At 35.5% G+C, this 11412-nt stretch overlaps 1 protein-coding gene and 2 pseudogenes across 2 annotated transcripts in view; 1 reads left to right on the forward strand and 2 right to left on the reverse strand.

Annotated features, from left to right (window-relative positions):
• HAPLN1 (hyaluronan and proteoglycan link protein 1) overlaps nucleotides 1–11412 on the reverse strand; it is a 64953-nt gene that overhangs the window by 20519 nt on the left and 33022 nt on the right. Inside the window, exon 2 of one of the 2 annotated variants that reach the window (XM_011377741.2) lies at nucleotides 5653–5778. In XM_011377741.2, the coding sequence (XP_011376043.1) occupies nucleotides 5653–5752 (100 nt within the window). In that variant the 5' untranslated portion in view covers nucleotides 5753–5778. Of the gene's footprint in view, nucleotides 1–5652; nucleotides 5875–11412 lie in introns of those variants that run through there. The other variant, XM_011377750.2, reaches the window with a different exon arrangement.
• On the reverse strand, nucleotides 2832–2950 carry LOC111732175 (annotated as a pseudogene).
• On the forward strand, nucleotides 3516–3634 carry LOC111732115 (annotated as a pseudogene).

Consider the following 11412-nt stretch of genomic DNA (forward strand, 5'->3'; position numbering starts at 1 on the left):
CTCATGATGTTACTAATTTTTATAATTTCATGATGAAATTCTCCAATATGTTAGAGCTAATAATTTCTAGATAGAATTATTAATAGCTTATATATTTATCTGAATGCAATTTGGAAAATATACTTGATATGTATGGATTTTGCATTTGTGGCTAAAAATAGCATACTCTGTCTCAAAAAGACAAAAATGAATTAATTTAGCTCTTCATAATACACTGACAGAATCAAAATGAGTTTTAAGTGGAAGAGATAAAATGAAGCTGGAGTAACACTTATCTAGTCCTCCCATTATACTTTGGCTCTGTAGATAGTTTGTGATCATACTAAATTCACATTATTAAATTCTCTCCACTTCTTTTGATTCAGTCTATACCACCAGATCTCAACCCTGCAGATATTACATCAGGAACAGGATAGCAATGCAGTGACTAGATACAATCAGATGCTCTTCACAGCTTCATGCACATATTAGGAAGATTGCTGTGTCCTGCCTCTGGTGGACTCTCATGGAATGTAAGATGAAGCAAGCAGTGTGGGAGCTGTGCATATGATCAAACAAAATTTGCTATCCAATCTCATAATCCTCTTCCTCATCTGCTGCCTCTCATTCCATGAATTGAAAAGATTTCCCTGAGATTTGGAAAGACTAACTAAGACTTGATTAGGAACAGTACCTGGATTTATTCAATAAATATGTATTGATCATCTACTACATGCCAGGTACTGGTCTAGGTGACAGGATACATTAGACAAAGATCTCTGCCCTTGTGGAGCTAACATGTTCTTGTGGCAGAGATGGACACAAATGATACATAAAAATAAGTAGAGAGAAAAAGAAAAGAAGCTAGGAGAGGTATAATCGTGCCAGAGGAGAGGCAGAGTGCAGAAATCAGGGCAAGTTCATTAAGGTGAGAAATGAGCCCATATTTGAAGAAGGGGAGAGATTAGCCAGGAGAAACTGCTCCTCATCAACCATGCAACCTGGGACAAGCAACATAAAATTTCTGGGTCTTGATTTTCTCATTAGTACATGGAATATTGATCTAGATGATCTACGCTAAAGTCCTTTTACATCTTTAAATTCTGTAAACTATGATTTAGCTATGTCAAATTACAGAATGAAAGCAGTCACCTAGTTAATGTTCATTAAGCCCATGCAATGTGTCATGTGTTGCTAAATGCCATGAATGCTACAAGATTTAAGAAATGCTCATTATGATAGCAGTCATTTGGATGTATTCCATTCCATTTATTTATTTATTCAACAAACATACATTAAGCACCTACTATGTGCCTGATACTACTATATAGTTGGGATATTACCGAAACTGACAGTCTGACAGGAAACTGAAACTGACAGGAAGAAAGGGAGGTATGTTAGTAAAAAGAAAAACATGGTAAGCCAAGACAGAGAAGTTGTTTGAGACACACAAAGGAAGGAAGAACTAACTACACTGAGTGGGGAGTGTCCACTTCTGCCAGGGATTCTAGATATACATCATTTTTTCTACCCATAGAGACAAACAATTCTTTTTTGAAAAAAATTTAATTGTTTTATCTTTTGAGAAAGGTGACAATAAATTTTACTCATTATATAGAAGGGAACAATGATCATTTCTAAAATTTCCTCCTACTATTCTTTTAAGTAGCTTATCTGTGGTCACCTAGTGATTATATTAAGGAAAATATTACTTAAGTTTAGAAAGCTTCAGTTTCTATAAGGAAAGTAAAAGCAATCAGATAGTGTTTAATAACTTGAGGAAATTTTAAATTGTGAAATTAACATAAAATGTTTACTTCATTAGAACTAAGGAAATGTTATGGTTCTTTGAACAAATGAATTTGAAAAGCATAAGCTTCTTCCACCAATAATTTTGCTCCCTTTTCCATGTCAATGAGAAATAAAAAACATGATAATGATGACTATCATCTATTTGGAGTTAATCGTGTGCCAGGCTCAGTACTAAGTTCTTATCTCTGTATTATCTAATTTAATTCTTACAAAGCTCCAGGAAATAAACAGTGATAATGTCCAACTGTATAGATGAGATAACTGAGATTTGAAGAGATTAAGTAAATTGTCCAAGGTCTGAAGCCAGTTAAGCGGCATTAAGGGAAAAGCCCTTGAACTTGTCATCATAAGACCTGTACTTGAATGCCAGAGGCAGGAAAACTATAACTATTTTGCTTTTTACATCACTTAATGGAAAAATGGTCATAAAATTCTCTACTCTCTATATAAATGTCTTCTTAAAAGTTGTGTTTAAAAAAAGTATATTCATCATCTCTGAACTTCTTCTACTGGTAGTTGAAAGTCTACACAAATAGTTTTTGGACCTGATCCAAATATTAAAAAAGATATACTTTCATGTGATTTGGTATTCCATATAAAATTCTTCCCAATGGCCTCAAGTTTCAAAAGATATATAAGTTGTTTGACTAAGCACATCACGAAACAAAGAATGTAAGCCATTAGTTAAGAGTGTTATAAAGACAGTATTAATAGCAGTTAGCTCTTCCTTTAACAGTATTTGAGAAAATTACTACCCCTACATTGGGGACAGTATATGATATTCAAGCTAATACCTTGATTGCACATTTTTAGCAGACTTTGTGGACAAGTAAAGCTTGCCTTTTTGTGTTACCAAATTGATTAAATAAAAAAATTAGTACATGCGCAATTTTATCTTATTTATTTATCTATCTATCTATCTATCTATCCATCTATCTATCTATTTATTTATTTACTTTTTTAGGTGAGGCAAATTTTGGTTGACCTCATAGATTGCAAGGACCTTGTCAGTTTACAATCCCTTATTTTTTTATTTTGTATGCCTATAGCACCTGGTCTTCCTAGGTGGTCTCCCATCCAAGTACTAACCAGGCCCGACTCTGCTTAGCTTCCAAGATCAGATAGGATCAGGCTTGTTCAGGGTAGCATGGCTATAGACTACATGTTCAATTTTATCGAAGGCTGTGTCTCTCCATGGGAAGCTGAGTTTCCTTTTTCATAACTAGAAAACGCTTTTCACTAGAATCACTGCACAGGGGTCTGCACGTTTTCTTTCCTGGTAATCTGACTTTTTAAAAAAGCCAGATTAAAAATTTTTTGTGCCCATATCGCTACATAATCTCCCACAACAAAATAGGGAGGAAGCCTTCAGAAAAATAATTAGGTAACTCTTATGTTGGAGATTCAAGATCATATTATTAAAGTGTTGTACATTTTTATCAAGACAGCTAGGAAGAATTTGAGAATGATGTGCATATTTCCCTGGTGTTAATTAGGTCTGGGGAATTTAGAGTCCAAATATAGAAATTTAATGAAAAATGAGAGATAGAAAAGGTGTTTTTGCAATAACGTGAATTTTGAAAAATTTTCTGTTACTGAGAGAAGCTCATAAGGCTAAATAGTACAATTCAGGAATTTGAGATTCAGATTACTAATTTAATCATCTGACTGCAAAATTCTTATAAAATTTTATGAGAGTTTTAGCTTCTTTAAATTCCTTCCAGATCTATGGCCATGCCACCCTGAACGTGCCCGATCTTTACTGATCTTGGAAGCTAAGCAGGGTTGGGCCTGGTTAGTACTTGGATGGGAGACCACCTAGGAAGACCAGGTGCTGTAGGTGTAAAACAAACAAACAAATAAATAAATTCCTTTGGGGCCATGTTTGATAAATAAAAATTTTAACTATGAGAAAATAATCTAGTATTTCACAAAAGTAATGCATGTTATCTGCTTCAGTGATTATCTACCATGCTCTACGGTTAACTTTTGTGTTGTAAAAGACAACTGAAATTATGGCAGGCCACGTGGAAGCGTTTCTCTGAAGGACTAAAGAAAATGAAAGTTCAATATTAATGTTATCATAAAGGAAAAAGAAAACATTTTATTGGATAAAAAGTAACAGGAACAAGCATTTGGAGTAATTTTAAAACAAAGTCAGTCTTATGGACATAGCATCATAATCCTGACCCAACTCACATTTCATTGTTAACTTCTGAATGTAGGCCTTTTAGTTTTATTACTTGAAAGCTATGAGAAACTTTCGAAGAATATGAATTTACAATTAAAATGAAGTAGACTTCAAGTCATTTTTTTAAACAATTGGACGGTGAATGAAAATAATCTAGATAATTCTAATACCTCATGTCAGAAATTCCTTTGCTCTAAATTCCAACAGAATATATGGGAATGGAAAGACTGGAGCAACAGAAGTTTTCTTGCAGACAAAACTTGAGTCTGACTTCAAGGTTCCTCAAGGAATTTTTTAAATATTAATACACCTTCAAAATAATATTTTCATACTCGGTGCAGTTTAGATTCAATGGTTTGCACACAGTTAATAATCTAACAGTTACCTGTCTAATAATAACTTGAAAGTACAGCTAAAGTTTATTTTACATTAGCTTTAAACTGCTATTATTAATAATTGCTAGGTATTACCCTTTTGGCTGAATTAAATTCTTTGACTAGATGTTAAAAATATGTTATTCCTCATCAGAAATCTCTATGTGTAAATATATTGTTGGAAAACAGCTTTGATTCTACTGTATATACTGAAAGAAATAGCTGAGTCAGCAGCTTGCATAGTTAAATTTATGATTATATAATTTTTTTTCACGGTCCAACAGTGAAAACTGTAAAGCTGTTGAAAACAAAGAGAACTGAAGGAGATATGTGTAAAAGAGCTAGACACTGTCAAATTCAGAATTATATTTGAATAGTTATAATACATACAGGAAAATACTTCTAGGCAGACTCACACTATCATCTGACCTTCACAAGTCATACTTTTCAACAGTGGATGCAGTTTTCTGAGACTATGCTTTTGACCTTGAAAATATAAGTTGATGTTTTAAGTCTCTTAGCAAACTTATAATGCCTCTGGTCCCCTAACTGAGTTCATATAAAATTATTATCATCATATATTTAAATTCTTAAATTCTGTAATTCTTATTTTAATTATTCAGCATCCAAGGGCAAAAAGCTACAGCTCCTTTAAAACTATCTTTTTCTTATTGCATAAGTCTCTTAGCTTTCTTAATGCAGGATGTCCCTCATCTGAAGCTGGGACTGAGGAAATAGCTGCATTGTACTGCAGCCTCAAATCTTGCTACAGCTCTCAGGCTTAGGATTCAGCTGAGCTGAAAAATATGCAGGGACAATGTATTGGTCTATCAGAATTAAATATTTACCAGAGGAGATTACAATAGAGTAAGTTACTTTTCCTGAACCTTATCTCGTCTGACTTTCATTTTCACATTGCTTTTCTTAATGATTACTCTAACAGAATGACCTTACAATCGTAAGTTTTACTTCCTATTTCTCTCCCCTTTCAGCTGGCATTTAAATAAACTTTGTGCCTTTCATTCTACTCAGAAGACAGCAACTGTACTAAAAAGGCTTGCACAATTGCATCAACTCCCTGTAGTTGGACATTCATAAGCCATTCTACTTTGATTGTTTCCAATTCTTAACTCTACTATAATGCTATAGCATTCAAAAGCCAGGGGACATGTTCACCAACTAACAGAGGAAAAGTCAATGCAGCAAAACTAAAATTAAGAAACATTAACTAAGCATCTCCACTCTAAGTAACTTGAAATTAATTTACCTTTCATAAGAGAACCTGTGTTTTCTTACCTTGGATGTGAACAACTCTGCCATGATCTAGAGTATAGTTGTCTGAAGGTTGATCAGCCCAGCAGACTGAAATCAGCACCAGAAGAAGTAGACTCTTCATCTTTATAGCCCAAAGAATCTTCTTCACTGTGAGAGCATCACATACAAAGAGGCTTGTGAGATTTGGAACCCTTTGGAGTGTTGCACTGCACAACTTATTACCGCCTTATCATCATAGAATGGGTCTGTAAAAATATTTAACCCAATCTGTTCAGAAAGTTTCTGTAGCTGTCTTTGGGAGCTAAAGACTGCAGCTCTGAACAATTCCAGTTTCTCTTATGCAGCCAGAGTCCAAATAGTGTTTAACTCTATCTTTGCAGAATTGTAAATCCGGAAATTTGAAACAGTATATTTTGATAATAGAGAATTATAGCAAGTTACAAAGACATGTGGCAAGGATGTAAACAGACTTTTAAAAACTGTTCAAACCCCTGAATTTGAAGTATAAGTTAATAAAACAACAATTTGATATATCTGTAGATGAATATTTATCACTTAGTCTAATTAGAAACTTAAACCAGGGCAAATAAAGAATAATTGCATGAAACTTAACATCATCATTCATTTTACATGTGGCTTCCTAAGCAGGTTAGATTTGCTTGTTCTAAATAGAAAAGAGGACCAAAAAAAAAAAAAAAAAAAAAGCCTGATTAAGCAGAAGCAGCACATTTGTTACAGATTCACTTATCATCTTAACCACTGCTTGGGTCTATGGTGAATAGTTGAAAGTTATTGACAAACTAGGTTAGAGTTGTGCATGCTACCACTGCAGTCATCCTAATTGATTTTTCATTCATTTCTACCTAAAATGCTGACGCACCAACTTTGAGTGCCAGGTAGGGTCTCTGTAGTCAGCAGAGCCAAGGCTACAGGAAACGTCCCTGCCGGCCTCACAGGGCAATTAGGCAAATGAAGAGCTGAAATAGACAGTGAGGAGCAGCTTGGTCCTAAGTGAAAGAGGCAGAGCCATCACTTGGCTTTCCTTTATTGAAAGACCAATTGATAAAAGGGGATGTAATCTTCCACCCCAAACTTTGTCATTAGAAGGACCAAACAGTGATTCCAAGTGCTATAAACCTTATGACCTTTGCAGTTTATGTCAGGCAAGAATTTCAGGGTAGCTCTCTGTTTAAATGTAGAAGCTGAGGCAAATATTAACAAGGGCTTTCTTTTTCTCTCGTGCACACAGCAGCCTTCACAATACTTGGCTATTTTTAAAATTGAAATTGCACAGTACTGGCTTCTCATACTAATTTGTTTTTTCTAGGAAAGCCTGACTCCCTGGAATACTTATTAAAGAGCTCCGAGTCTGTTCCTGGAGGTCCTTACAGACCAGCCTCTGGAGAGAGACTGGTGCACTACTCACAGAAGTCCCTCTTGGGACCACAATACCTCTCTGCACTCTCCCCTCTAAAAAATCAGCATTGTTGTGATGTTTATGGCTCTGTTTTTCATGTGTGCTTTAACCCTTTTCTTTTTCTTCATATGTCACAGAAATAAGATAGTGGATGAGCAAATTGAGAAACTTACTTTTCCAGTAAACTAAGAGCGTCACCTTCAAAATTCTACCTAATTTGGTAATCTTATTTTCAGAAATTCACTTGCTTGTTTCTCTGAGGATTTTTTTTGGGGAAACAACTATTTTTTATGAAGCTACTGACTTTTGTCCATAGGAATACTATTAACAAATATTACCTATTTTCAGCCCAGAACTATACTTTGAGTGAACAAATATTTTATTATTATTATAATTGGGATGATTATATAGACAAACATAAAACAATGGGCAAATCATCACTAGAAGCTGTCTTGTGCTCTCTGCTTGCCACAGAGATCAGAGGAGAGGGGGATATGGAAGAGGGAGTATGAAGAAAGCTTACAATTCTGACTGCTAATGAAAGGAGACATTCTAAGTTAGGGGTCAATGTGAGGAGAGGCAGAGATTTTGCTACATTAGTTTTCACATTAGTGTGGTTATCTACAGTATCATTTATAGGTATAGTTGTATATCCCCCCAAACATCTCACACACACACACACACACACACACACACACACACACACACACACCCCCTACCACTGCGGTCACCCAGATTTTTATTTTTGTTCACCTAAAGTATATTACACAGTTATACTGCTGAAGGTCATACATATAGTTTGCGGCAAAGTTTGTATTTGTTTTCAAGCAAAAGCAACGCCTACTCTGAGTCATACTTACTTTTTAGAAAAAGAAACAATTTGTTATTGGTTTCACTGCCTTTTTTATTTAGGCTCTTTAACTTGAACCACTATGATCTTAAAATTTTGACTTGTGTCATATGTGAATATAAACTTTTCTCCCAGGACTCACATATGAGAAATCAGATGGTACTTTGCGCGGTATGACTGTGTCCCACCTTGATTATAACACCAGCTTGGTGCCATGAACACCTCCTCAGTGGCTAACATGTGTGCATGTACCTGTTCACTCACACGCACACGCCATCTTCAATTTTTAAAAAGCTGAGGATGTTGTACATCTTCAGTGATTTGTGGTTAGAATAGAGGCATATATCAGTGAACACTTCCAAGTACCCCGCACTGGCATTAATGCACTCCAGGTTAGGACAGAGTAGAAATTATCTTTGCTACCCTGGCAGCTAACAACTGTCTCGCCAAAAAATGTGAAACTAGAAAAGTGACTTTAAGGACACAATCTTCAGGTGTTGAAGCAAACTGCAAGTACATCACGATGTACCACACACTAGACCAAGGTTCTAGAGGACAAAGTTTGTCCTCAGTGGAGAATGATGCTGAATCGTATTTATTTGCATTTTGTAACAATATCTTCTCTGAATATCTAGGTATGTTAGACAAAAATTATTAGTTTTTGATATGGGTAAAATTTAGGAAATGTGAAGAACTTTAATACAACCAGATATTGCCAGCCCTAACTCAGCACTCTTAGTTCACATGTAACTCAGACACTGATGGTCTCTTTTTCCAGCCTACCAAGCCTTGATGCCTCAGCCAGCTTCAAAATGAATTAAAATTAAAGTGTCTGTGCTCATAGTCAATGACATATGGTAGGACTATAATTTTACAGCTCAGCTTTGGTGATAACTGAACCACTATTTGGAAGCAAAATACTCTAGCCAATGAAAAAGTCTCATAGTTAGATAGATAGAAATAAAGATATACTAATACCAACATCCTTATACCAAAGTGCCCAATTGCTATTCCTTAAACACCTACTGGGTTAACATTATTGTATTAGGTAATAAGGAAAAAAAACAGTGGAAACATGCATACAATTTTCTGTGCCTTGAGAGCTACTGCCAAGTATTTCCTGAGCCACCGTTACACGCTAGGCACCATCCTTGAAGCTTCACCCATTTAATTGTTATTTATCAGAACAATGCAACTGAAGTAGGTATATTAGCATACACATTTTACAGTTCTGGAAACTGAGTCAGAGTGGTGAAATCCGCAGCATGTAAAGAGAGAAAACTGTTGAGATCTGGGCAGTCTGACTCCAGAGCCTGTACTCTCCATCAACATCACTGGTGTCCTGTGTATCCCAAGTAATGTCATCAGCTCTTCTAGCCAGCTCTCATGACTTATTCAAGGCTTGCACAAGATGGAATGCCTCCCCTCATCCCTCTTTCACTGCGTTGTGGGCATAGCACTGATCACAGCCTTGTTCACCCCACACCCAGCACTGTCTTGTGTGCCAAGAGGAAAAATGAATGGAGAATAGACCTGGGAGAACAAGTTAGAAGGACTCAAGGAGCCAAGACTGAGGGGATATTTTACACTGTTTAAAGATTACATGTGTTACCACGTGGAGGATGGTGAAGAGTTACGTTTTTCTTCATTGAGGGCATAATGAAATAAACCGTGTTTCAATTTAACACTTGAAATTTAGTTTAATAATTATGAGAATCAATATAAAGTTTACTAGAAATTGAACGAGCAGAGAAACCATAGAATTTCCAACCACAGAATCTCATTTGACAGAATTATTTTAAAATAGACTGAACCTTCTCCTCCCTGATATCTTTTAAATCTGATCTAGTTATAGGCAGAAGATGGTCTATAATCAATGTTTCCTAAAAGTCAGAGAAATGGAAAAAAGATTGCAAAATGAACCTTTTCATTTTCGTTAGGTTAAATTAATTCAATTAAAATTTTTTTTCTTTTTTTCTGAGTTACTTTTTAAACAGTTTTGCTGTTAGAATGACCTTTATATCATAGAATTATAAATTTTAAACTTTTCAAAGTACAGATTATTTTATCCTTACTTTGCAATTTATTTTTTTAATGGCAACCTCATGATGGTTCGATTGTTTCATTGTTGTTGGCTGGCTTTGTTTTCTGTTTTGATTCTACGGGTAAAATTCATAAGTCAGACCATTGACCCAAATGATGGCTAAAGAACTCAGACTATTGATGCATTTGAATTGTTCGTTGTGCGATAGGACAACTGGATCTTCACCTAATCCCCAGGATTTACTGCACACAATGGGGAATAATGCAGAACTGCTTGGAATATACCCAATGATCAAGAGAGAAGTCATGACTGAAAAAAAAATCTTTGTTCACCTATACAACAATAACTCCCCTCAGGGCTCTAGTCTGTATAAACTTCCAGAGAACACAGCATTCTCCCTGTTGTCCTGCATTGCTCCATCAAAGTGCAAGCTACTAAAGAAGCTAAAGAGCATTTATGATGCCCTGAATTAGATGTCCAGCCATAGACATCATGGTGACCTGCTAATCTGGCCATGGTCAGTCTATTGCTTCCTTGCCCTTGGCATGATCGTTTGGCAATCTGATAATCTGGAAAAAACTCCTAGATAAGGAGGAAGAAAACATGCATTCTACTCCAGGTCTCATATCCACTACATCAGGTCTCAATTTCTTCACCTATAAAATAGTGATAAGTAATAATAAATTCTCCCCAGGGTGATAAGTATTTTTGAAGGTGTATAAGAAAGAACTAGACAAACTATTGTTATCAAGCTGGCATGGCCCACCTCAAACTTGATTAATTTTTGTGGATAAATATAAGAAAGAAAGCAAACTAAAGATGTCTCCACCTCAGAGGCAAGGTGAGTTCAAGAAGTTCACTATTTGGAATGAGTGTAAGAGTTGAAGCAAAGTTTAGGGCCTGGAGTATCAGTAGAAACAGCACTAGGAAACGTGTTAAAAAAAAAAAAAAAGAAAAAAATTTTCGGGCCTTACCACAGATCTCCTGAATCAAAAATTGGGTGTGGGATCCAGCCATCAGTATTTACGAGCCCCACCCCTCCCCCTGACACAGGTACAAATTTGAGAACCACTGGTCTACTAAGCCTTTACGATTACTAGATAGTCTTCATCTGTAGCTGACCTTCAGAGTCCATAAATCTCTGGAAATAATATTGTGCCTATGTTCACTTCTCTACTTTTCCTCATTTCCCTTTTTTTATGCAGTGCACATTTTTTTAAGAGTTGCATTAAAACACTTAAAAAAGGAAAGGAATGCACATAACATGTAAGTTATTTTCTTAAAATATCAGGCAGATGGGTATTTTTCTCTTATCTTACAAGCTTTTTATTTTTTTCTTTCGAAATGCGTCAGCTTAATTAATTAATTAAATTGACTGATTATATTATGGTGACATTGGGCAAACTTTTTATGATGTCGCTATCTTTCTAAAGTTAAACAGGCAGAAAACGATGCACTTCAATTTGGAAT

The sequence above is a fragment of the Pteropus vampyrus genome, unplaced genomic scaffold (genome assembly GCF_000151845.1).
Source record: "Pteropus vampyrus isolate Shadow unplaced genomic scaffold, Pvam_2.0 Scaffold11, whole genome shotgun sequence".
Classification (NCBI taxonomy): Eukaryota; Metazoa; Chordata; class Mammalia; order Chiroptera; family Pteropodidae; genus Pteropus; species Pteropus vampyrus.